A 26,416-nucleotide genomic window follows, 5' to 3' on the forward strand; every position below is an offset into this window, starting at 1 on the left:
GGAACGGCTCCCCTCGTTTTAAAGTGTGCTGATTGAAGTGGAGAAGAGAATTCCAGAGCGTGCACAGGGGGGGGGACCGAGCTGTGATCACTGTGGTATGAAAGTGTGTCTTTGTGTGTGTGTGTGTGTGTGTGTGTGTGTGCTTGCACTGCACAGTCCTGACTGGACCTGTCCAGTTCACAACAACACAACACAGCACAGCACTGCACAGCTGCACTGGAGGGCCTGCAGGCCTCAATGGACGGGGGTCAATACAAACTCTGTGGGGACCAACGCATACCAAATCAGGGGGAACAGAGCAGGCGGAGGGGGAGGGGGCGCACGTTTCTCCTCCAGGACACCGTAGTTCTTCAGAAATTAGGTTTCTATGAGTTTTTTTATTCTTAAACTTACATGTCTGTATTGTATAACTAGTGATCAATGTTCTGGTTTTATGCACAAACTCTGGAAATCCTAATGTGTTGTTAGTAGGGATTTGAAGTCTTGAGAAACGGCGGTGCAGTACCCAGCTCTGGGATTTTGGGAGCCAGTCCCTATTGTTCAGATCCCTCCTCCTGCTTGGGAAGTGGGAGGACCCGAAAAGGCGTCGCAAAAGGGAGAATTGTTTGAGAGCTCAGTCATCCAAAAACGGCCTTTCAATGTGAGAACTTGGGGAGCCGAAGAAAATGTCGGTGGCATCGCAGTAAATTACTAAAGCAGCGAGCCTTTAGAGGGAAAAGTGAAGTAAAATCTGTTGTTTTTTGGGGACTAAAACTCACCGCAGAACAGAGGTGAAAAGAAGATCGGTCGGTTAAAACGAGGTGTGAGCACCAAACACAGTAGTTTTGGTAAGTTTTATCCCTTCATGCGGTCTATGTTTTGCGGTGTTACGCTTTGTATTAACATGTTTTACAAAGTTATAGATAAAAGTAGCAGTTTTGGTGTGTCTTTACAGCCTGACGGGAGTCGTTACCAGCTTATTTGTTACTATATTTATAAAGAAAAGTGTGATTTAGGTGTTTGATTACTACTTCATTCTGGTGACTATTTTGATAGCCACATTTGTTTTTGTTTTTTTCTTCAGCACATTTATGCACTCAAACTTCGCTACAAGCTTTCTCTATCGCAGATCTATATTATTTGGACGGAAGTGTGTGTTTCGGTTTTCAAACTTATGCTACTTTAAATAAGAAACGTTAACTTTGCTTTCGGACTTAGCCTGTTGTTGATTGGTTGAACTCTGTGTCCATATTTTTCTTTAACTTTCTGCCCGTCTCCGCCGACTAATACAATACGACACATGTATGGGGAGAGAAATCAGCGTTGTGTGACACGTAGCAGAAATACATAGCTGTTTTTAGACATACGTTGTGTTTTTAGGGAAAATGTTTCTGCGTTTTGCAGGCCGCAGCCAGGTCGCTTCCATAGGGTAACAGAAAACAGACATGGTGAGCTCTGCCAGATTTACCCCCATATTATCATCGGGGAGTGCAGCAGGCTGGGAAACCGTGACCATCACAGGCAAAGCAACAAAAATAATCTTCTTCAAAAGAAGCATGTTTCTTAATGATGCTACTGATGAACGTAGGCTACGTCTTAAATATGTATCACCACGAATATCTGACATTTTTTTTTGATAAAACATCCTGTTAATGCACAAAATGGCCTGCGCAGATTTAATCATTGACACAGAGAAAACCATAACAAACAGTAGCCTACCTGAGTGCATTTGTGTAGTGCCTCTCCCCACCCCACCTCACCCTCAAACCAAAGACTAGTGTCAGAATAACCTAACTAAACCTCACATAAACTGACTGCTGCTCAGTGCAGCCAGGAATGCAGCATCCTGCCTCTCTGCCAGGAGATCTCTCCTGATATCATACTCTCATTCAGTTTTGATTTAATGAGAAAATGTTTATCTTAATCCCCGGGCTGCTAATGAGTGTTTGGCCCGGGGTGTCACTCACCGTGGGGGCCTGGTAGCGAGGCAGAGGAAGGGGGGGGGGTACACGGACATGGAGGATGCCATGCAGGAACAGCCGCAGGGGCTCAAGTTTCCAACCCCAGGTGTCGTTTTGTTATTTGGATTACAATTTAGCCTTCCTCTGCTTCGCATGGAGGAACCTAGGCGATTCAGTGACAGACATGGCATCAGACAAGAGGGTCTGCTTGTTCCTACTGAATCAATGTCACTTGGATTAAAAGTCGAAACGAATGGTCTGGCCTCCTCCAATTAGGCGCACAGCTTATAAGGGAATTAATTGGTCTCAGGAAAAAAAGAGCCTCTTGTTGTTTGGCAGTAGTTGTTGTTGTTGATCATCTCTGGCAGTCGGGTGGATCAAAGTTGGACTAATTGATTCCAGTCTGATTATCTGCCTGTTTCTCACACTGTTTGGCCCTTTTGATTACTTATGTGGAACCTGGAAAAACATAATTAGGAGTTCCTAATCAATCTTGCAAGATATTATGCAAATGTTCAGAGTATTTCAAGGTTATGCAGCTACTGTAAGTGGTAACTATAAAACATGATATCCTAAAGTCATATTACAGGGGACAAAACAATAAAGACTATAATCCAGTAGACCCAATTTGTTCCTGAATACCACAGGCACACTTTAAATCCCTGTAGGAGTTTATAATGATCAGATCAGATATTAAATGAAAAGCTTTCAGTGTGCATTATAGCCAAAACGACTGTCTGGAAGTACAATAGTTTTCCTTCAATACAGAAATCCAACGGCAAATTAACCAGCAATTCTTTTGATAATCGATTTAATTGTTTATGTAATACTTTGCGCATAAATGCTAAACGTCTATCTTCTCAAATATGAGGATTTGTTGCTTTGGTCATAACTTGAATATCTTTGGACTGTTGCTCTTACCAAATAAGCACTGAGAAATCAAACTATTGTCAGACTAATTGATAATTAAATTGTTAGTTGGAGCCTTAGATTACAGTAGAGTAGACTCAATCCATTACTCAATACCATAGGCACACTGCAAGTTCCTATAGGAGTATTCTAATATCATGTGTTTTCTAAACAGGACATTGTGATGAAAAAAACGCTTTCAGACTGCAGTCCCAGGCCAACACATCAGCTATTGCCTGGAAGTAGAGAAAACTGCCCTTAAAGGTGTATAATACTCCGCTAATATCCTGTATGTTGTGGATTTGTAGGACTGAAAATGTGCATGCCTTTAGGCGAAAAAGACCTCTAGGTCAGGACAGGAAACTAACTGTATTATCTTTTGGTTAAAGCACCTAATATGAGTTAGAATTTAGGAGCCTTTTTTGTCTTACTGTTACCAATTTAACAGTAGCTTACCAACTGGGCCTTTTGAAGCCAAAACTTGAAATTATGTGATTGATCTTGGTTACCTGCCAAACAGAAATGTAGTGGAGACAAAAGCTGCCAGTTTTCCAGTATTTGTCCAGAAGCTGGTGGATAGTTTTTCATCCTGTCTATAGGAGCTGAGTTCCATCTTGTAAAGAAAAGTAACGGTGTGGATTTAGGTAAGCGGCCAATAGCAATAGTTTGTCACTCATATCTTAGTTTTTTTTCAAAACTTGTCCAGCCATATTAAACTGTGACGTAAGATATGCGTTGAAGGATAGCATTTAAGTTGTTTGACTGTTGCCTGGTGAGTTTTTACATCTGGATGTGAATCAATGTCTTTTAAATGGAGATGGATTTGAAGATGCATTTTGAGATTACAAACAGCCAGCGGTTCCATCAGGACTGCTGTTGCTGCTCCAATATCAGTGTTTGTGAGCCAAATTTCCAGAGGTTTTTGACTGCGGTGCTGGAAAGCAGCATTGTTATTGTAGAGGGTGTAACATTGGCTTTAATTGACAAAGGAGAAGAAAAAAAAAATCCTTCCTGAGGCCATGCTTTCATCTCTATGACAGCGGGTACACTCTGCCTGCAGGCAGAATCTGTGGGCCTTTGCTGCACGTGTGTGTGTGTGTGTGTGTGTGTGTGTGTGTGTGTGTGTGTGTGTGAGAGTGTGTGTGTGTGTGAGAGTGTGTGTGTGAGAGTGTGTGTGTGTGTGTGTGTGTGTGTGTGTGTGTGAGTGTGTGTGTGTGTGTGTGTGTGTGTGAGAGTGTGTGTGTGAGAGAGAGAGTGAGAGAGAGAGTGAGAGTGAGAGAGTTCCTGTCCAATCAGGATTATCTTTTTGCACTGGAATGTATTGTTTGTCATAGTGGTCCTCAACTGGCCTCACCTGCGAGGTCATTTTGAGATTATTGCAGTAAAAGAAGAGGAAAAGACTATGAGAAACTAGGGGGTTGTTAAGACTTCATAATTTCAGCAAGTTTTTCTGGATTCATTTTCAGAAACTAGCAAGGAACACACTCATCCCCAAATAAGGCTGCTTCATTTCCTAGAGCCGGACATTATTGGCCCATTGACATGCGGTGCATTAGTCGTCCAGCGCTGATAGATTGGAGGCTCAGACTCAAGCCTTGTGCCCCCGGGAGGGTTTCTGTGACCAGTCAGACATCGGATAACCGGGGAGGGACACCTGGACCGGCAGGTGGCCGGGGTCCAGGCCCCTCCCCTGGGGTTGCATACCTCTCTCCTTCTGATCCTCCCTGTCAGCCAGGACCACAGAGAAAAAGAGGAGGGAAAATGTGAGGGGAATAGTGAAGGAGAAAGTTTTTGACAGAGAGTTGGAAAGGCTAATTAAACAGGTCACGATCAAACAGAGTGAGATTATTGAGGAAGGGATGAAGATAAATGGGACCTAAGGAGAGACTGGAGAAAGAAAGCTGTTGCAAGAGAAATACGCTTTTTTTTTTTTTTTTTTTTTTTTTTACAGATTGGTATGCAACTTTTCTGCATTTTTTTTTTCAAGTTCAAAATAATATTTGGAAACAATATGTTGATGCCTGGCCAGTATCTGTATCATAAATATAATCATGCTCTCATTCGTTGCTTTAACAGCCTAATGGGGATTATCTAAAGCCTTTAAACCAGCTGAGTTGATTTGTTCCACTACTTAAAATAAAAGTTAAGAAGCTCTTGATTGGATAATCAAGTTACCCAAGCCACACACACACACACACACACACACACACACACACACACACACACACACACACACACACACACACACACACACACACACACACACACACAGTGAGTCTGGAGTGAGTGCAGTTAGATCGATGATCAACTCCAGACATGGGTAAGAAAGCAGTGTGTGTGTAGACAAATAGCCCTGTGTGTACAAAGCAGATATTTGGACAAAGATTAGGGGGTGTTATTATGAGCCAAAAGCAACCCAGATGCTCTAATAGATCATTCACACACAGGCACAAGATTGCACTCTGACTGGGGCTGTTCAATTTAAGCCTCAGTCAGTCACTCTTTCTCTCTTTTTGTCTCAATTAGGCACATTTTTAAAATCTGCGTCATTTGGTTCGCTTTATTCGACTTTGCTTAAGGTCTACCAGTTAGTTCTTGTGCACTGTAACTCCTTTTATATGCTGTCATATTAACTGCATAATGTATTCCTGTCTTAATGCATGTGTGAGCGAAAAAATAAAAGCACTAAAAAATGTCAAGGAATCTGGGTTGTGTTCCAGAGCTTTAACCAATAATCAGATTTAAAGTGTTGCCCCAGAGAAAAAAAGAACTCATCATTGAAGAATGTCAAACTGGCAGGAGAAGACATGATTCAACGGAATAAATCACTGGGCACCAGATTAGTTAGTTATTGGGCCCCTGAGGTTATCACAAATGGAATTTTCGTGTGTGTGTGTGTGTGTGTGTGTGTGTGTGTGTGTGTGTGTGTGTGTGTGTGTGTGTGTGTGTGTGTGTGTGTGTGTGTGTGTGTGTGTGTGTGTGTGTGTGTGTGTGTGTGTGTGTGTGTGTGTGTGTGTGTGTGTGTGTGTGTGTGTGTGTGTGTGTGAGATTTCAATTCCCCTTTAGGATAATGCACATCCGTGGCTCTGAGTGACAGGACAAATGGTAGCTCTGCTATACCACACAAATCCAGGTTCTGACACTGAGAGCTGTCTTAAAACAAGCCTCTTCCAGCTGTTTCTCCTCCTCCTTAAGAAACTCTTTCAGACCAGCAGCTTTCACTTTATAACCGTGGAGTAAGCAGTCAAAGTTGGTTGCACCATCTTGAACAAAGTTTACGCCCCACAACCCTCCCTTTCTGTTTAATTTAATGTCTCTTTTCCATTTTGTAATTCCTTCGCATATCTGTTTTCCCTATAACGTTCTCCTTCAGTCGTTTCATATAACTTTAGAGCCTTTCTCCATTCCCTCATCTCTCTTTCCGTCACTCTTTCTGCCTTATCTCAAGTTCCTAATGCCTCCTCGTATCTGTTTTTCATATAATATTTCACTCTCTCTGCTTTTCTCTTCCTTCCTTGCTCTCCGACTGAGAGTTGTAGAGCCAGTCTCTCTCTCTCTCTCTCTCTCTCTCTCTCTCTCTCTCTCTCTTCCCCCCCCTCCTGATTCCTGCTGAATAATGGGGAGAAATTGCTCTTGATTTATAATTGGTTCCATTCACTCTGATGCATGAGCTGCCAAAGGAGTTTGGGGCCCCTTTCACCCGCTCACATCCCTCCTTCCTCCCTCCCTCCCTCCCCACGATGCAGGAACACACAAGGAGCAAGCTGCAGATATGTACAGCTAAGAAAGTCTAAGTCTAACAAATGCAGTGGTGTGTGTGTAGTTTATCTCTAGGGCTGGGGAGAAGTGGTAGTCAGTTTTTTTGTGTTGACATTTGGTGTTGGAAAAACTTCCTGAGGTCTGCATATTTATGTGCCTCTGTGAGTATACTTTTACCATTTTTTTGTGTGTGTGAGTGATGGTTGTGGGTAAATTAAATGTGTAACTGCGTGCGCATGTTTGTGTGATGAGTACTGTGAAATCCTGGGTTTAAGTTTGTTTCCCAAGTAGTGTGTGTGTGTGTGTGTGTGTGTGTGTGTGTGTGTGTGTGTGTGTGATCCATGTACTGAGGCCCTTGATGTTCACTTAAAGCTTCCCAGAAGAACACATACTGTATTTTCTTTGCATAGTGAACTATGTAACTGTCTAACTATTGTATATATGTATATGTTTTCCATCTTTCAATCTATCGATATTCCCTTCTATTTTCAGTTTTCCTTCTATCTATCCATCCATTCTTTCCTTCCATCCATTTATTCATTTTCCCCTCCTATCCATCCACCCCTCCTTTTCTTCCATCAATCCATTCATCCATCTATATTTATCTCCTTTCCGTCCAACTTTCTTTCTTTCTTTCCTTTCTCTCCATCCTTCTATCATCCATTCATCTATTATTTCTTCATTCTTTCCTTCTGTCTGATCATCCATCTTTCCTTCTCTCTCCATCTTGGTTTCTTTCCAGTCTTTCTATCAATCCATCCATCTTTCTTTCATCCATCCCTTCCTCGGATTCGATTGCTGATACTACTTACATCACTGTTTGGTCCATCTATCTGGCTCCCACTCCCCCGGCAGTGGTGATGATCCGGTCCTGTTCCCATGGCCCTGATGGGTACGCTGGCATCCCACACCAGGCAGAGGAATGTGGGTGGGTGTGTTCACCGTGACACAGTAATTAGCTCTCCGTGGTTAATTCAGCTTCGTTATCTAAATTATGCAAATGCAGGGTGCCTAATTGATTAGACCGCCCCTCTCCTCTACATCGCAGGCCTGTCCAGAGCCCTTGTTAATCCTCAAGACGCTCTGTAGCTCGTTAGTGTCGGTTCGGGGGTGGTTAAGGTGTGTGTGTGTGTGTGTGTGTGTGTGTGTGTGTGTGTGTGTGTGTGTGTGTGTGTGTGTGATTCCCAACCTCGTTAGAGATGCTTTTGATGTGTAATTGTATTGCATGAGAACGAGTGATTCCTCGAGTGGAGGATTTGGATTGGCCCCCTCACCACCTGTTGGGCAGAGTTTCCATGCCAAGATAAAACTCCAGAAGGTTCTCTTGTGTCTGACAGATGGATGGGAATAGATTTAAGTGCCAAGTTTTTGCTTGTGTGAAGTACAACAGAGAAGTACAGAGATTCTCCGCTTCAGTAGCATTATGTTATACTTTGTAGTAGATACAGTCGCATCCAGCAAAACGATCTCTATGATTTCTATGTATTTTGATATGATGATACCTGACAAACCGGTTTCTTTCCTTCTATTCAGCTTTTTATCCTCTATTCATCTTGTCAAAGCCAATATCAAACAAGCAATGACATATTGATAACTATAGCGATTAATGACCAATTGCATACATTTGTGTACTGATTAAAGGGATGGGCATTTTTCACAATTTTCTGAAAATGTATAGACTGAACGCTTAATCAGAAAATAATAGACAGATTGATCAATAATGTAAAAATTGTTGGCGCACTATCTACAATTACCTATTCTTTCCTAAAAATCTTCTTCCTCCTGTTGCCGTCTGGTTGCTCTTTCCCTGTGTGATGGTCTGATGGCAAACCGGCTATGTTGTTGGTTTGATATACAATCTCCAGGCCCTCTTGGTCCTCCTCCACTCGGCACAAACCCGGGCCAAACCGAGAAACCAGCAAACACATTGACAGAGTGAGGGGAAAATATGTTGGGACATTCAGCAACACTAACACATGCTCTCTCAAACACTCCCTCTTCATTGACGAGGCCCTGCTCTCTCCTCCTGCTCGCCCGTCAGTTGACATCCTCTATTAATTTGAGTCGCCGTTCTGCTTTCTCAGTCAACTTCTCCACCCCTCCCAATGCCTCCATAAACCCTCTTCACCCATCTCACATCAATCCATAAAGGCATTGAACCCCCCCTGCCTCCCCAAACTCACTCCACACTACTCTCAAACCTCTTGGTCATTGAGCCCCCCTTCTTTTTGGTTATTGAGCAGGGCCCATCAGCTCTTCCCCGGGCCCTTCAGAGTAGCGTCTCCCCTTTCTCCAGGGGTCCACGGGGTCTTTGTCCATGCACCGGCTCACTGCTTTACAATGACTCTCCACTCTATTAAGGTGCGTTCTGCCTGTTAGCGTCACCAGGGGCAACCGGCCTCCCGCATGGCAGCTATGCGGCATGGCATTGTGGGCGGCTGGCCCGAGCGGAGCAGTTGAACCCCCGGCACTCCTCACACTTGACACCGCATGTGTTTATCTAAAGGGGGGGCTTTGTGGTGTTTGGAGAACCTCGCGCACAGGGTGTAAAAAGACGTAAAACTGGGGGACTAGGGAGGGAGATTGCAGAGGTGATAAATATTCAACAGCTCAGTTCCTCACAAGGAGCTACTACCCTGCTACCCCTCCAGCACCACCGCCCCTCCTGTGTGTCCTCTCCATGCCAGAAAACAGATGGAATGTGAGAGCTCAGGGAGGTGGCTCCAGTCTGGTTTTATCCAATTAGCAGGGTTGTCAAAATAAATTTATCCACGGAGGCAGGGGGACAATGGGACTGGCAATGGCCCGGGAGAACAGGGGCCCCGGTGTCTTTACTTAGCACGCTCACAATGAACTTCTGTCAAGTGACTCTCTCCAACAATGACATATAATACCTATACCTACTGTCATGATGCATGCCTGCACACCATTGCCACAACCTGGGACTCTCTTCTAGTCAGGCTTTCCCCTCGTCCTCTCTGATATCTACACTTTTAAGTCTTTTTTTTCTTCTCGATAACAGTGCAATACATTAACAGAGTTTCAGTACTGATTGACTAGACTTTTGTTCAATACCTTAACTTACTAAGTTTTTCCAACAACAAAAAAACATCTAAAAGTCAAACAGCTGTACAAGAAACTATGATATGAATAAGAATCTGATTAAACAACACCACTATGTATTGGACCAGACATTCAATGCCAACGTTTCGCAGCAATAGACACATTTTGATTGGTTACCATAGAAGTTTTGAGGTATTCTTTATCATCCCAGGAATTTACTAAGTCAAAAAATAAGTTTTGTCTTCTTTTGGGAGTCAAGTCTTAAGCAAGTCAGATCTCACAGTAGTCAAGTGTCAGTTCTTTAACATGATTACACAATAGATGTACTCCCCTGTAATCATAATTCTGCACTAGAACTGGCAAATTTGAGCAGTTCACACACTGAAGTGTGTTTTCATTCCACAAAGCTGTGTTGGCCATGCAGTGTTGTTCTCACTGGTAAGGCTGTAACAAAACAGTCACAGGAACACATTAACACACACACACACACACACACACACACACACACACACACACACACACACACACACACACACACACACACACACTCCCTCGGTTCTTAATTTAGGAGAGCTGTCTGTGTGTATGATCTGGTTTTTATCAGCCTTGCTGATGCGTAGGAGGCTCTTCTCTCTCCCTCTTTGTCTGTGACTTCTCTGGGAAGGATGGATGGAAAAAATTGGACATGTCAGGCCAACTTTTCATCTTGAGGCAGGGTATCCGCTAAGCAAACACAGGACCCAGCTGACTAATGAATCAGATGGACAGACAGGCTCAAAGGAGTATGGCTGTTTTTAGGGAGTAGTGATGTACGAGGGGCCTTCTCATACCGCTGTCCTAACAAAGCTCTATCTCTGTTTCTGTCTCTTCTCCTGTCTTACTGTTGCTACTTTTATTTGTGTGTAAAAGACAGAAATTGGACAGGTAAGAGGTTTTATTGGCAAGTAGTATGTGTCTGGTTGGCAGATTGACTGGTGTGGTTTACGGTTAGTGACTCTTACAGTTGGGACAGGTGCTCCATACAGATGTGTGTTTTTCATGGGCAGCTGTCCCGGGTTGTGTCCATACAGCGACCGGCCACTGAAGCCACAGACCTTCAGCTTAGCTTCCTGGTTCCACAGCAGCTTGCTGTTTGTTTACTTGGTGGGCCACTCTGAGTGGACGAGTGAGTGAATTAGACTGTTCATGTATGTAAGGCTGCAACTAAGGATTAATTTCAATGTCGAAAATGCTGACTGTCACAGTTTCCCAGTCCATGGTGACATTATCAAATCACGTGTTTTTTCTAACACTCCATAAACCAAGATATTCAATTTGCATGAACATGAATGAGTGAAAAGCAGCACATTTGAGAAGCTAGAGCCACTGTTTGACATTTTTGCTTAAAGAGGTTATAATACATTATTTTATATACAAAGAATTACAACTCTTTGGTGTCTTTGTTTTTGGGCATGCAAATGTATGGTTTTGATTTGCAACTAGTTTTTTGCAAAATGACTCTAAAAAACAACTGAAGTGAAATGCTCAGAACTAAATAGCAGATAGACAAAGTTGGTGAATTGCTGGTGACTATACTTAATAATTTAGCCACTAAAGAGCAGAATATTTCCCTTTAGGAGTTGGTGGAGACCAAAACCAAAGCTAAAATAGAGTGAAAATTCAACTTAAATTCATCAGGTTGTCAGAAACACGACTCCAAATGAATGTTAATGTTGCTTCATATATTCTGGATGTGTAAATAAGCAACTCTTGGCTTACATGTTAGCCATATAAACATAAAAGATAATGTCAGTGTTGTGTGTACAGATTGTTTTTGTTGCCCAAAGTGGCCAAATAAATGTGTTATTGCAGGATTAATAAATAAAAGAAATGACTGTTTATTCACAAAGTGAATAATCAACTAATCATTACAGTTCTATATTGTGCAATTTGGACTAGAGTTCTCCATAGCTGTTCATGTCGTGAAAATTAATAATCTATTATAATCTGCAATTAAAATGCAGGCCTTGTGTGGCAGTTTGTCTTAAACAGCTGTTTTTCCATCAGCCTGCTGCTTTGCTCATTTTCAATAAATGTACCAGGGAGCTAAACATTTTCACTGCTGTCATTGGATGATGAAGGTGCACTGTAAGATTTTTCCATGCATGCGTGCGTGCAGTCCCTAGTCTCTCTGAGCTTCATTAATCATCCCCTTGCCATAATAAGATCAGGACAAATATGTATGAGAAAGTTGTGTGCTTTCATTTTTACAACATCAGGACAGTTGCCCTGGGTGTGTGCATGTTCAGCGACATGCATTTATATGAAAGAGAGAAGTAGAGATTCACTTTTGCAGGACCACCCTCTGCATCCTGAAGGGAAGTTGTTAGTTTAACCTGACAGGAAAGAATTTGGGAAACTTGGCAGTAAGCGACAAGGGAGAGCGAAAAGCGCCCCTCTCTACATTAACTGTTAATATACTGACCATTACCATCATCTTCTCAATTTTCTTCCCAATAGATACTGCAACCATAATACAGCCCTCCTCTCCTCCATCTTACACGCCTCCCTTTCCTCCCTGCTGTGATGTATATTCCCCCTCCCTGTCTACCTCTCATTAGTTGTTCTTTGTCCCGACTCCTGAATGCAGCCTGTGTGTTTTCCCTTCTCCTCTCCCTCCCCCATTCCTCCTCCTGGATCCTCTACCTGTATCGGTTACACCTGAGCGGGAAGGTAGAGGGGTCGGGTTACGGCCCGCAGAATGAGGGCGCCCCTTTGATGAAGGCAGGCTGCATTGGTGCAAGTACAGGTGGAGGAGATGGGGTCAGTGTAGAGATGGGGGCTGACAGAAAAGAAAGGCTTTATTTGTGTCTGGAGTTAAGCTGCTGAGGGTACCGCAGAGGTGTGTGTGTGTGTGTGTGTGTGTGTGTGTGTGTGTGTGTGTGTGTGTGTGTGTGTGTGTGTGTGTGTGTGTGTGTGTGTGTGTGTGTGTGTGTGTGTGTGTGTGTGTGTGTGTGTGTGTGTGTGTGTGTGTGTGTGTGTGTGTGTGTGTGTGTGTGTGTGTGTGTGTGTGTGTGTGTGTGTGTGTGTGTGTGTGTGTGTGTGTGTTGCTGTTTTTGAGTGTACCAAGTCTGTAAATGACCTTCCCCTGTGTGTGTGTGTGTTTCAGGGGGTAGTGTATGGAAGATGTCTGGAAAGCGAGACTGGACTCCGTGGATGAAAAAGAGAAGGGCTCCAGTGTTGTGCGCTCTGGGTGCAGTACTACTGTGCTGCCTGCAGAGCGGCGCCTCTCTCACCGGTGAGTAGACAAACTCAGATGGTGAAGAATTGCATCTTTAAGTAACAATCTGCAGAAATTAAATAAAAAAGTTTCCATTTTTGTGCTTTATGTCACTGTTCATTACTGACTTGATCTATGCTCTCTTTATGAATGCCTTTACATTAGTTTTTCCAAACACCTGGTGCAGGATAAGTCTCGCCAAGGACAAAATATTCTGGCTCAGTCACAGGGAGAGAGGGATTTTTTTTAATGCGTCCTGGCAACAGCAGTTTATTTAAAAATGAACTGAAGAAATTGGTACTTTACATGAGCCGTATTAGCCACCATGGGTGAACTCAAAAAGAGAAGTATTGTACGTAGAACTGCAACGACCAACCCACTAATTGATTAGAAGATCGAAAGAAAATGAATTAGCAACTATTTTGATAATCAATTAATTAAAATGTTTTTGTTTTTTTTCAAGCAAAAATGCCAAACCTCTGATGTTCTAGGTTCTCAAATGTGAGAAGTGGCTGCTTATTATATTGCTTTTAGACTGGTTGATAATAATAAAAAATAATGAAGTGAATGGCAGCCCTAATTAATTACATGTCAAAATAAATTCCAAGACAAAATGTTTCACACTGCTGTAATCTGTTAGCCTGACAAACCAGACCCACATCAAGATGTAGGGTCTGGGAACTCACCTTTGGCAGGGCTCAATCCGAGGGGCGGAATAAACGGTTGTCTTTAAAATTCCCTCTGAACTCATAGCCAACCAGAGCAACGCTAGTTGATAAATTAAATCTTTGCCGTATCCGGTCGGCAGAACGCCAAACATATCTTCCTTTTTTAAGAATGACTTCAGCGCTTAACTCCAAGTCTTCCAGAGTTGCGGCCAAAGCTGATTCAAAAGACCGCTGTTCGCCAGCAGCAGCAGCCATCTTCTTTGTTTTCAAGTAGCAGGGAATTCACGTGCAACTTTCGCAACTCTGCCGTCCTTATGTTAAGTCCGCCCCCCGACTCTATACACGATGTGATTGGCCTGACCAGAATTTGTTTTTTTCCAGCTCGCTAGCCAACGGAGAGTTGCTGGACAAACATTTGCTGCCGCTAGGGGGTGTGTTTAGATTTCTAGACTAGTAATCTGTGGGAAATGTCTAATATGCTGACTGATTAAGTAAAAAAAAAAGTGTAAAGATTTATTATTTGCTTCTAACTACTTTTGTATGATGTTTTTCCTCAGATGAGGTACTATTGTTTAGTGAAGAACCCATGTCTGTGGTGCAGAAGCTGGGAGGCAGCGTCAATCTGCGCTGCAGTGCCCGACCCGCCTCCGCCAACATTAGCTGGCGCCTCAACGGCCAGGAGCTGGTGGACGGATATTTGGGTGTTGTGCTGGGGCCCAACAGCCTGTTCATCCCCACACTCTCCAACCTGACTGTGGGCAGATACCAGTGTGTGGCCAGCACCGGCGCAGGAGCCCTTGCTAGTGTGCCTGCTAACGTCACTGCTGCCAGTGAGTAGCCACCCACACAAAACTGAGACAAATAAACACAAACTCACAGACCCCTCTTTGGTTTGTCAAAGTATCCAAAGAACGCCTTTGACTTAATTTTCTTGGAATAAAACAAAAAAAGTGAAGGGGCGGTATTTGTTTGCTTAAAATCTTCCCCAATACAACACTGTAAACCTTGTACTTTTCCACTGCTGTGAGTCTAATCCTTACCAACTACAATTCTGATCATGGTGAGAAACTGTTGCACATTATTGATTAATAATACCTCCACATAGTGAGGCAGTATTCACTCTGTGTAGTTGGATACAACAGCTGCTTTTATGTAGTGTCATATTGATCTAATGGACTTAAAGTGAATTATTCTCACTGCTGACTTTTTTTAGTGTGCTGGTCTGAGTGTGTGGTGTTATATTTGATATGCATCATGGGACTAAAAGGGGGGCCTGAAGCTGTGTAACTTGAGCCAGAGGAATGGAGGGGACCCAAAGGCCGGTCAGAACGCGAAAGAGGGGACCAGGACTCCAGCCTGGGGGCCCCCTGCTTCTATCGGCCTCTCTGCTCCACACAACACCACATTCCTCTCCACAGGGCCCGACAGCAGGGCTTGCCAAAAATTATGGCCCCGTAATTGAGTAGAGGGCTGGGGGGAGATAAGGGTGTAGTGTGCATGTGTGTGTAAGGGGGTGGACAGAGGATATGCCTCACTAGAACACACCATTAGGTGTGCTGTTAACTGTATTGTTTTACATGTAGTGATGTATGAGGCTGCCATAGCTGGAGAAACTGGAGGTGTTTTAGGCCAGTCGAGACAAGAGCCTCACACAAGATGAGACTCAATGTCACATTCTCTGTCTCCTCGAGGGCCTCCATAACTTTACACACACACACACACACACACACACACACACACACACGCGCATACATTTCTTTTCCTTTGCACATTTTTCACTCTTCACCCTGTCACTTTCTCTCCTTTTGCCTCCTTTCATTTTCTTTCACTTTCCCTCCTCTTTTGTCATCTTCACCTCATGTTTTTCCCCCTTTTTTTCAGAGCAAGCACAAAGGCAGTAAAAGTTATTGATAGTTCCAATAGTGGATGAATCGTGTTAAGATAACCACATGTGGAGCCAGACTGTTAGCCTCGCCTCCCCCCAAAAACCTCTCTAATTTAATAACCGTCTCTCTCCTCGGCCACCCCCAAACCGCCTAAGGAATTGCTCCACTGGGAGGGTGTACGTGCCTGTCTTTCCATGTGCGCTCTTAGTTGTACGCACATGTTTTTTGAGATCAGGATAGGTTCATTCCAGACCCTGCTCGCTCTCCAACTTTTTTTGGCATAAGTTAAAAGCTCCTTGCTTGAATTCTTGTGCAGACAATCACCATACCCCCCCCCCCCACCCGCCCCCCTTGCTGCAGAAAACAGAGGCATGTATCTGCACAACGTGAAGGCACAACACATTGCACAAACATGTAATAATTCAGACACACACACACGCACAGGCCTCCTACTGCTACACATAAAGATGATGAATGCACCGTCTCTCTAGAAATATTTAAGTCTGCCTTGCCAAGCAGTCCTGGTGCGGGAGGTCTGCTTCACTTTATGAATACCATCAATCCTCCATCCCTGCAGGATACACACACACACACACACACACACACACACACACACACACACACAGAAATACATAAGCATATAAGCATGCACGCACACACACCTGAGAGGCACCTATGCGGGGTTCTTCCTGTGAAGAATGTGGGGCGTTAGAGTTGTGGGGGGGGTTGAAAGGTGGAGGAATTTGGTAGAAGCAGGAGGAGGAAGGTGGGATGGGTAGATGTAAGGGGGAGGCAGGGGGGGAGGTGGCTGTAAAAACAGCACCTGATTGATTTAGCAAATGGAGCGCCACACGGACCCTCTTTTAAGGCCCCACACACACACACACACACACACACACTTCTCATCAAACACAACTTCTTTTCCGACTCGGTTTCAGCTTTTGTTCTGAAAAATGAGAAGTGTGTGTTTGTCTGTGTGCGTCTCCCATTTAAGCTCCCTCAGACACAGACTGAGGGACAGATCCAACATGCATGTTGAATAAATCAGTTGCCTACAGTGAAGGTGTTCAGTGCTTTGAGTAAATCATGATGTCCCTATCAGTAGATACACTAGCCTTAACTACACTTTACGTATTGAATTAGAGCTGTATACAAAGTCCCATCAGCTGACTTTATATACCAGCAGGTTGGTCTTGTTGCCAGAGAGAGCGGCTGGTCCAAGAAAAACACGCCAGTTATAGCACCTCTGGAAAGAATGGAGAGAGGCCGTGTTTGTTAAGAATAAATCAACAAAGGCTGGTAGACGTTTAATTACGTTCCCTGGAGAAGTTTTATTTATCTTTCATTTCACTGCTCAACTCCTTCATGACACATTTCTCCAGTTGTTACTTTGTTTTCCCCCTCCTGTGCTGCTCCCTTCACTCATTTTAGTTTCCCTCTCCTTCAAATCTATGAAATGCCAGTATCCCCCGCTACAATTTTTGTATATTTTTTTTCTTTTTTCCCTGGCTTCTTAAGAGCAGAGTTTTGCTGTTTCCTCCGAAACCCAAACTGGATATCTTTCTTTGAAACTTTATAGGATGGACACCTCTCACCTTTGACCCCTTGGCCAGGCCTCTGGGCCACTCAGGCAGGGGGTTTAGGAGGTCAGAGGTCACATGAGTGTCTGTGCCGTGTAGACTGTGTGTCTGTGGGACACAGTCGCAGCACATGGCCCCAGTAATCCCACTCCACCCATTTCCCACAGAATCTAAACCGGCTCTAGTCCCAGTATAATGTTTGACAGGATTGATGACACCTTCTCGAATGTTACAGACCCCACTTTTAGGCTTTGGACTTGTCCAAAGTGACATGAATTGAGTTAAACAGGAACATTAGCTAGAGATATAAAATGCCTGTCGCTTGAAGCCGCTCATGTAAGACAAACGGAGTGAAAGAAATTACTAAATGGAGGTTTTGTTTCAAAGAGAAGGCACATTGGAGAAGTTGTGGGAATGTGGTTACGATACAATGGGGACACCCAATTTGAAGAGACACACAGTATGGAAACAGCACACTTATTGTAGTGTTTATTATTCCTCAGAATATTGCGGTTTTCTACTTCTAAAGCTGAGGACTGACTGTATATGTGTGCAGTTCGATGTGATGTTAAGATGATGAAAGAATGGTGAACTGTGTTCAGCGGCGATGTGACGGCACTGATTTTTCCCTTGCCTGTGTGTTTTTTAGAGCTGCGGGATTTTGAGCCTGATGATCAGCAGGAGATCGAGGTTGACGAAGGCAACACGGCTGTTATTGAATGTCACCTCCCGGAAAGCCAGCCCAAGGCACAGGTCCGCTACAGTGTCAAACAGGAGTGGCTGGAAACATCCAAAGGTACTGAGCTGAGGATCTCCCATAATCTCTCTCTACTTCCCTCTTAATTCTCCTACTATCTTCATAATTTACCGGAATGCTATAATCCTGCTATCTGGCCCATTATAAAACCGTTGATAAGGGTATTATCTTGAGAATGTTGAGACATGGGAATGCAGTTGTTTATTTTTCAAACTATTTACTTCTAAGTTGCCTGGCAGAGAATAAAGGCTCCAGTGGTTTTGTGGCTGGTATGCTGATGATGCCTGGGAGCTGTAGGTACTGATATCTGCAGCTTATCTGTGAGGAAATGAATACCACGTTGACGAGCATTCGCTGACTGGTCTCGGTCAGACTCTGGGGCGCCACCCTGTGGTCTCTGCTCCTAAGAACACAGGTGCGAATAAATCTGCTGTTTAAGAACACGTCATGAATCCGGCGTAAACTTTTCTTAGAAACCTTCTTAAGAACATATTTAAGAGAAAACTTAGGAAGATATTGGTGAATGAGGCCAATTGTCCTCTGAATCCTTTTTACCGCCGTGCCTATTTGTGTTTTCTTTACAGTTGTAACATATGCACATTTTACATTCTGGAAAAATGGCATTACACCTCGTGAACCACAGTATGCTGCCTTGCATTTTGTTGCACATGTTGTATGAGCAAGAGACAAATACAACCTTTTGACTCTTTGTCTTTAGCCCACTAAAAGCAATAACTGCCCCTACAGAAGCTGCCCATAAGTAAATAAGCATAACATTTGTTTGTTTGTTTTTTTTCCTGCAGGGAACTACCTCATCATGCCGTCAGGGAACCTGCAGATAGCCAATGCTACGCAGGATGATGAGGGGCCGTACAAGTGCGCTGCCTACAACCCCATCACTCAGGAGGTCAAAACATCCATCTCCGCTGACCGCCTGCGCATTCGCCGTGAGTCATCCCCTCTAACACTCTGATGTTGACAAAGAACCCGTTATTTAGTAGTATTGCTGGTTCTAATGAAAATGCCATTTAAAGATGTGCAATAAAATGTCATAGGTCATACTGAAATATTAAAAGGTAATTAAATAAGTAACGACATGAGAAAGGACAATATTGGAGAGCTTGTAACCGTTACTGTAGAAACGTGGTGCTCATCAGAAAATCAGAAAAGGGTTCATTGCCACAATAAGTTACTTATGTGGAATTTGCCTTGGTGAATGGTGCATACATGAACCAACAAACGTATACAAATTAATATGAAATAAACAATAAATACAGAAACTATGTCTGTATGTATGTGAGTGACTTTATTTTTATCATCCGATCTTGCCAGGACACTTTAAGTCATAGGTGACGAAGTGCACAATTCATGCTTTTGCGTCTTTAAAGGAAGAGATGAAAGTGCTATGGGTTCACGTTGTGATTTAAATCCTTTGTATTAATTTCAGCCACAACGTGCATATAAGCAATTTTAAAGAAATGTAGAAGGGTGGGACTTTTTCACATCGTATAGACAATGTAATCACACCGTCACTGTCCTCGTCTTTTCCAGGCTCCACCTCAGAAGCAGCTCGCATCATTTACCCACCGGCGTCCCGTTCCATCATGGTGACCAAAGGCCAGCGGCTAGTGTTGGAGTGTGTGGCCAGTGGCATCCCCACTCCGCAGGTCATATGGGCAAAAGATGGGCAGGACCTGCGATCCCATAACAACACGCGCTTCCTGCTCAGCAACCTGCTGATCGATGCGGTGGACGAGGCCGACTCGGGCACTTACATTTGCAGAGCGGACAACGGCATCGGCTCAGCCAGCTCTGCAACGGTGCTTTATGACGTACAAGTGTTTGGTGAGTATACCGGAAGAGTGGACTAAAGATAACTTGTTTTGGCATGTTGTGGGTTGGCTGCTTTGGGCTTATATATGATTTGTTTTGATAGTCTTTTTGAAATACCTTGAACTAATCTGTTAAATGCAGATTCCAGTTAAAAAAAAAAAAAAAAAGGCTTTGAATAGTGAATGGAGTTTTTGACTCTGCAATGATTTTTGTTTTGTTTTCTCTGTGTCATGGATTTAATAATTAGACTGACTCCTGTTTGGCGGACAGAGACAACAGGGGGCTGTATGTGTCATTTGTGTGAGAAGTATGTAAGCCTGGGCGGTGTTGTGTAGGAAAGAGTTTGTAGAGACAGAGCTCTCTATTCTGTAGCGTGACTTGATTGAGTGTGTCTAGGTTATGGATGACTGTTTTTACAGTGATTTGCGCGTGTGTGTATGCGCGTGTGTGTGTATGCGCGTGTGTGTGTGTGCGCGTGTGTGTGTGTGTGCGCGTGTGTGTGTGTACGCGCTGTGTGTGTAAGCGTGTGTGTGTACGCGTGTGTGTGTGTGTGTGTGCGTGTGTGTGTGTGCGCGTGTGTGTGTGTGTGTGTGTGTGTACACGTGTGTGTTGTGGGCTTGTCTCTCTGCAGCTGGCTCGAATTAAAGCCAGAGAGCTGCTGTAGCTGTAATGAGCTCTGTCTTTCCCTGATTCACAAGCAGCCAACCATCAACTGGCTGCCCTGGCCCCGCCTGCCTGGCTCTATACACCCCCCTGTCATACAGCCTTTACACACACACAAGCGCATGCATAATTGTGCCTTTACTCACACATGTTACACGTGACATTGTTGGAGCTTAAACTGAAAAGTTTAAAAATGGTAATTTCTAGAATATTAATTTTAACGATTAATTGCCTGGGCTCTAATGAAACAAATCGTCAGTTGCAGCCCTAGACCCTGCACAATCGCACCTATGCACACATACCCATTCATACTACTTTTTGAACCAGCCTCTTAACTTTGTTTCTGTCTCCTGCAGAGCCTCCGCAGGTGACTGTGGAGCTGCAGCAGCAGGAGGTCGTGTACGGAGAGACGGTGCGCTTTACGTGCCAGGCCCGCGGTAAACCCACTCCCTCGGTGATGTGGCTGCACAACGCCCGTCCCCTCTCCCCGTCTCCTCGCCACCGCCTGACCGCCCGGGTGCTGCGTGTCTCCAACGTGGGCCCTCAGGATGACGGACTCTACCAGTGCATGGCTGAGAACGGGGTGGGCAGCTCACAGGCCTCGGCTCGCCTCATTGCAGTATCAACCGGTAAGTCAGATAGTTGGTCATTTGTTAGAAATGTAGTCTTTTTTTTATTTTTTTTTATTTTTTTATGTCACAGCCTTCAGATTTCATGACTTATGTCTTTTCTTCCTAGGGATTTCATCCAGAGGGAAGCTGCCCTCACTCTATCGGCCGCTCAGCCCAGATAAGGTGCTGAGAGAGCAGCCGCCTGTGAGGCCTGGGGCCACGGGTGCCATGTTGCCTCTAGACTGCTCTGAGCTGCAAGGACAGATCCTTCCAGCAGACGCCCCCATCATCCTCAGCCAGCCACGCACAGGCAAGGCTGACTACTATGAACTCACCTGGAGGCCGCGGCATGAGCGAGGAGCCCCTGTGCTGGAGTATATGGTCAAATACAGAAAGGTACTGCAATCAGTTCACTGCAAAGCATAAACACATTATCTTTTAGTTCTTTAACAACTATGTATGCGTTCTTTGTCAGTAGCTCACTCCTCTGTCTCTCTCCCTCTCAGGTGGGAGACCCTCTAGCAGAGTGGACGTCCAGCAGCATCTCGGGCGACCTCCACAAGCTGACTCTGGCCAAGCTGCAGCCAGACAGCCTGTATGAGGTGGAGATGACTGCCAAAAACTGTGCAGGTTTGGGACAACCTGCCATGATGACCTTCAGAACTGGCAAAGGTAAAAACACTGTCATGTTAGCATTGTCGTTGAGAGTAAGTTAGCACATTAGCATTTAGCGCCAAGCATTGCTAGATGCCCAAGTACAGCCTCACAGCACTGCTAGCACTGTGGAGAGAGGAGGATTCAACTAAAGTTTGACGTGGCTCAAAAGGCAGTTCCTTAATTCAAACTCTGATCTAACTGTCTTCAGGTCGCAGAGGTCCAGGGCAAATTGATCCACCGAAAACTCCTGCTGTTCCTTCGCCAAGCCTCTCTCGTAAGTATCCCACCAATCCTGTAACCTGCCCGTTTTGAAAACTCTAGCTCCTGTCAACTTTACTAACTATAACAAAATCAGTTCTACTAAAATAACTCTAACATGATATTGTTTTGCAGCAAGATCCTGAACTTCTAACCAATCTCCTTTTTGACTAACATGGAAACTTCTCTATCTCTTTTTCATTTCTGTCTCTGAAGGATGAGCCCTCAGTAAGTGCTGAATGCAATGAGTTTTTTTCTTCACTGTCATAAACAGAATGTTGTCTGAGAGCTTATGTCCTCTATCTGACACCATTCCTCCTCCTCTGCAGCTCCCGAAGCCCCTGACAAGCCCACAGTCTCCACGGCAACGGAAACGTCGGCATATGTGACTTGGATTCCTCGCGGTAACCGCGGCTTCCCCATCCAGTCATTTCGGGTGGAGTACAAGAAGGTGAAGAAGGCAGGAGAGGACTGGGTGACGGCGGTGGAAAACATCCCCCCATCACGACTCTCTGTGGAGATCACGGGCCTGGAGAAAGGTCGGCCATCTTCTTTAAACACTGTTCTTATTATTCACAGCAGTTTATTCTGACTTGGTGGAGGGGGGGGGAGGAGGAGTAGGATGCCGTGCCATATAATTACAATGATGATGTCCTGCATAATTACATTCCCACGGCCTGTAAATTTATCAGCATAATGAGTGTTGTTGCAGTCATTTCAGTAATTGCTGCCATCAATCAAAACCATAACCGTATTGCGCAAAAGGAAAACATAAAGTGATGTGAAGACAAACCTCATTAGTCAACACAATATAGAGCTTTATTCTAGGCAGCGTGTAGCCCCCAGAGACAGATCAGTAATGGTTAATCCTCTCCCTGTAGGTACGTCCTACAAGTTCCGTGTTGTGGCGGTAAATGTAATCGGTTCCAGTCCTCCCAGTGCCCCTTCAAAGGCATACACAGTGGTGGGTGGGAGAACCCATGAACGCCCTGTTGATGGACCCTACATCACCTATAATGAAGCCATCAATGAGACGACCGTCATTCTTAAATGGACGGTGAGTGACTGCAAGAAAACATTAAACGTGTTTTTGTCTACTATTAAGCAGGACACAAATAACTTTTTTGCATTGTATTTCAAGTTCATTGTGATCGCAACATGATTTATTTCTCTCTCAACAGTACACTCCCGTAAACAACACACCCATCTATGGTTTCTACATCTACTACCGACCAACAGACAGCGATAATGACAGTGACTATAAGAAGGATGTGGTCGAGGGAGACAGATACTGGCATTCAATCACTGACCTTCAGCCTGAGACCGCCTACGACATCAAGATGCAGAGCTTCAACGAGAAGGGAGAGAGTGAATTTGGCAATGTTGTCATCCTTGAAACGAAAGGTGGGGTCATTGTTTTTGGGGCTGTAACGTACAGGCTGATGTAGATGTATCCAGAGGCAGCAAAGTCTGAACTGTTTTAAACAGATGTTTCAACTTTTTTTGGTGTCCTCAGCTCGGCCTAATCACCAGCGGCCCACTCCATCGGAGACCCCAGACCACAGGCCGGGACACTCCAACACACTCGTGCCTCGGCCTGGCGACCTCCCCTACCTCATAGTTGGTATTGTCCTGGGAGCCTTCGTCTTCATCATTGTCGCCTTCATCCCCTTCTGCCTTTGGAGGGCTTGGGCCAAACAGAGTGAGTGCTCCTCATGGTTCCTCTTTGCAGTCATTAAAGTATATGCCTCTACATCTGTGTAATTCTCCGTTTGTGCTTATTTTAGAGCAAACGTCCGACTTGTGTTTCCCTGCCGTGGCCGCCCCTGTGTCGTCATGCCAGTACACTATGGTTCCCCTCCAGGGACTTGCCCTGGTTGGCCATTGCCCGTTGGACAGCCACGTGCCACATGGCGTCTACCACGCTAATGGAGAATACACTCCAAACGGCAAACCTCACCACCCCACACACTGTCTGCCAAGACTGCAGCAGGTAAAACAAACACTTCAATATAGGTTGTTAATGAGCTGTCCATGTAATGTGTGGAATATATTATCTAGATGCTCTTTGTTTTGCAGGAGGGTGACTGTGATATGGAGTGTGACACATTGTTGCCACAGACGGTGTCAAATGGACATCTGCCCGTTTACCACTACTCCAACAGGTATGTTACATATAAAACTCCTATATACTGTATGTAATGTCATGTACTGGAGGGATCATTTGTAAATAATCAACTAATGGGGAAGCAAAATGCTCAAGATAGACAAAACAGGGAATCATGCAAATTGTTAAGGGACTGTTTAGTTTTTATCTACCATTAAATGATTTTTTTTTTTTTTATTATTTATTTTAGCTAATCGATTAATCATCTAAGTAACTTTTTTTCAAATGTCATTTTCTTATCATGTTTTTAAAAGTATCTTCATCTCATTGTAAATAGAATACCGATCATGGGATGCGTTCAGGCACAATATGAGTGTAGGTCACCCTTGTTTTGTCAGCGCCCAGAGCCCAAACCACAATCACTGTGGTTTTGCACAGAAGAAATAGACTTTCAGCGTAAAAATACACTAAACCCAAAGAAAAACTATTTGAAGATGTCATCTTATTCTTTGAAAATAATCATAAGTTTCAGTCCTAATGTAAACTGTTTTTTATTTTCTCGTCTTCCTTAGTGGCCCAGATCATCAACAGAGTTGCTGTGCTCCTGATGACTCCACTCTTCAGCTCCTCCACTCTTCCCATCAGCACCTCGGTTCACAGGAACTGCGAGGTGATGGCAACTTCTGTGGTGGAAATAAAGTAGAGGATGGCATCATTTACAGTATGTGTGGATTCTTTCATTTAGCAGTCCTTCCTTTTTCTTAAATAAAACATTTGGAACAAAGCTTTTCCTATATGTGACGATCCTGCAGTGCATATGTTCAATAATGTAGGTTTTGGTGCTTAATGTAAAACATTTGACCTTAGAATACATTAAACACTTCAATCAGCTTTACGTTTGCTGACCAGCTCTCATTCCCTCCTCCTCTCCAGAGCCAGCATCCTTTCCTCTTCTCTCTCTAGAAGATGAAGGGATTTTCACTACATCATCTTCAGCAGCCACAACACCCCAATCCCAGGACATAACAATACAGGAAGTGAACATCCTCCCAAATGAGGCATCCCCTAAGGACGAAAGGACAGCCAACACAACAGATGCATAAGATACTGTTAAACGAACAGAAGAAAACAAGATAAAATATTTATTTTTTTATCACAGATATTTATATATTTATGCTTTTGTACATACGTGTCTGATTATACTGTATATAAGGTTATTTTCACATTGAAAAAGACTCTTGCGGAACTCTGTATTTCCTAGGGAGGGAAATAAGTTTGAGATGTTATTCCTTGTGTGGCGAAGGTCAGTCAGGGAACCTTTAGTCCTCGGTTCAGCACTTCATGTCTAGACCCTTCTCACTCCTCTCGTCATTCCTCAGATATATCCTCCATCTTCCACGTTTGGACCTTAGGTACTTTAGCTTTATGTACAACAGAAACAAAGGAACCATTCAAACCAGACCATGCTGTAATTAAGAGGTGCTTCATTGCTGTTTGTATGGTTCTGTTGCTGTATCACGTTTTCAAAATACAACTGTCATTTTGTATAGCAAAACACAAATGTATTATGCATTGTTCATCATTAACAAACTATTAACAAGTGTATGCAACATAAAATTGTTCTGTTTCAGTAGTGTACAAGAGATTATATATTGTATAGTTATTTATTTTTTTGACTTTACTTATGTTTTTTAAATCACTGAATGGGAGAGATTCTGGAAAAAATATCTTAAACTCAGTCATTGATAAGCTGAACTTTATACTGCAACCACTTCTGTGTTTACTCATTTGCTGGTTACCAAATGACTGCCAGGTGAGGGCTCTGTGACAGGTGTCAGTATTATTCCTCTCTCACAGGTTGGTGCATAAGTATTAGTCTTTGCCAGAGACATCTGCAATCAAAATGAAGGAGATCCTGAATCTACAACATCCCCCCCTCCCCCTCCCTTATTAGTGTAGCTGTTCTGTGGTTGCACATGCTGGAGCACTATTGCATGTAAATAAAAGCGTATGAAATTGACAAGTGTTTGGTACGTCTTTTCAATCTGGGGACATTTGTGTGTGGTAACTACAGTCTGTACACTGATTAAAATGCTTTGTTCTATGCTTTGCTATGTTTTACAGTGAACACAAATGATTTGTGTGTAATTTCCTTCGACAGATGTGGCAATTTAGTTTAAAATCCACTGTTGTTGGAATAAAGTCACCACTACCACCACTAATTTTCATTGTTTCTCCCACTGGTAGATTCTAAAACAACCCCCAGGAGCCACAAAAAACAAAAGTTAGTGACTGAGATAAAGTGCCATCTAGTGGTGCAAGAAACACAATTCTTTAGTCAGCAGCAAATACAAATGTCACCTTATAAACTTTATTAATCAATTTTGTATATACAAATACATACATAATTAACAATTCTGATATGAAACACTGGTATTTACAAAATAGCTTTTGAAAAAAAAAAAA

General features: G+C 43.7%; 1 protein-coding gene across 1 annotated transcript; it reads left to right on the forward strand.

Moving 5' to 3' along the window:
- The first annotated feature begins 548 nt into the window (after positions 1-548).
- Positions 549-25,970, forward strand: boc (BOC cell adhesion associated, oncogene regulated). Its single transcript, XM_028569632.1, has 18 exons — positions 549-827; positions 12,820-12,948; positions 14,156-14,428; positions 17,714-17,860; positions 18,625-18,768; positions 19,373-19,666; positions 20,674-20,946; positions 21,056-21,324; positions 21,435-21,600; positions 21,794-21,859; positions 22,173-22,382; positions 22,725-22,900; positions 23,025-23,247; positions 23,360-23,545; positions 23,631-23,836; positions 23,923-24,008; positions 24,523-24,671; positions 24,884-25,970. Exons 2-18 carry the CDS (start codon positions 12,837-12,839, stop codon positions 25,051-25,053), a joined length of 3,150 nt encoding a protein of 1,049 aa, XP_028425433.1. The 5' UTR covers positions 549-827; positions 12,820-12,836; the 3' UTR covers positions 25,054-25,970.
- The last annotated feature ends 446 nt before the right edge of the window (positions 25,971-26,416 follow it).

This window comes from Perca flavescens, chromosome 22, assembly GCF_004354835.1.
Source record: "Perca flavescens isolate YP-PL-M2 chromosome 22, PFLA_1.0, whole genome shotgun sequence".
In the NCBI taxonomy this organism is placed as follows: domain Eukaryota; kingdom Metazoa; phylum Chordata; class Actinopteri; order Perciformes; family Percidae; genus Perca; species Perca flavescens.

Bases quoted from the DNA above. Each gene is read 5' to 3' on its own strand.
- boc (XM_028569632.1), top strand. From the start codon at position 12,837: ATGTCTGGAAAGCGAGACTGGACTCCGTGGATGAAAAAGAGAAGGGCT. The intron at 12,949-14,155 runs GTGAGTAGACAA...GTTTTTCCTCAG, and splicing joins GAGCGGCGCCTCTCTCACCG to ATGAGGTACTATTGTTTAGT. The intron at 18,769-19,372 runs GTGAGTCATCCC...CGTCTTTTCCAG, and splicing joins TGACCGCCTGCGCATTCGCC to GCTCCACCTCAGAAGCAGCT.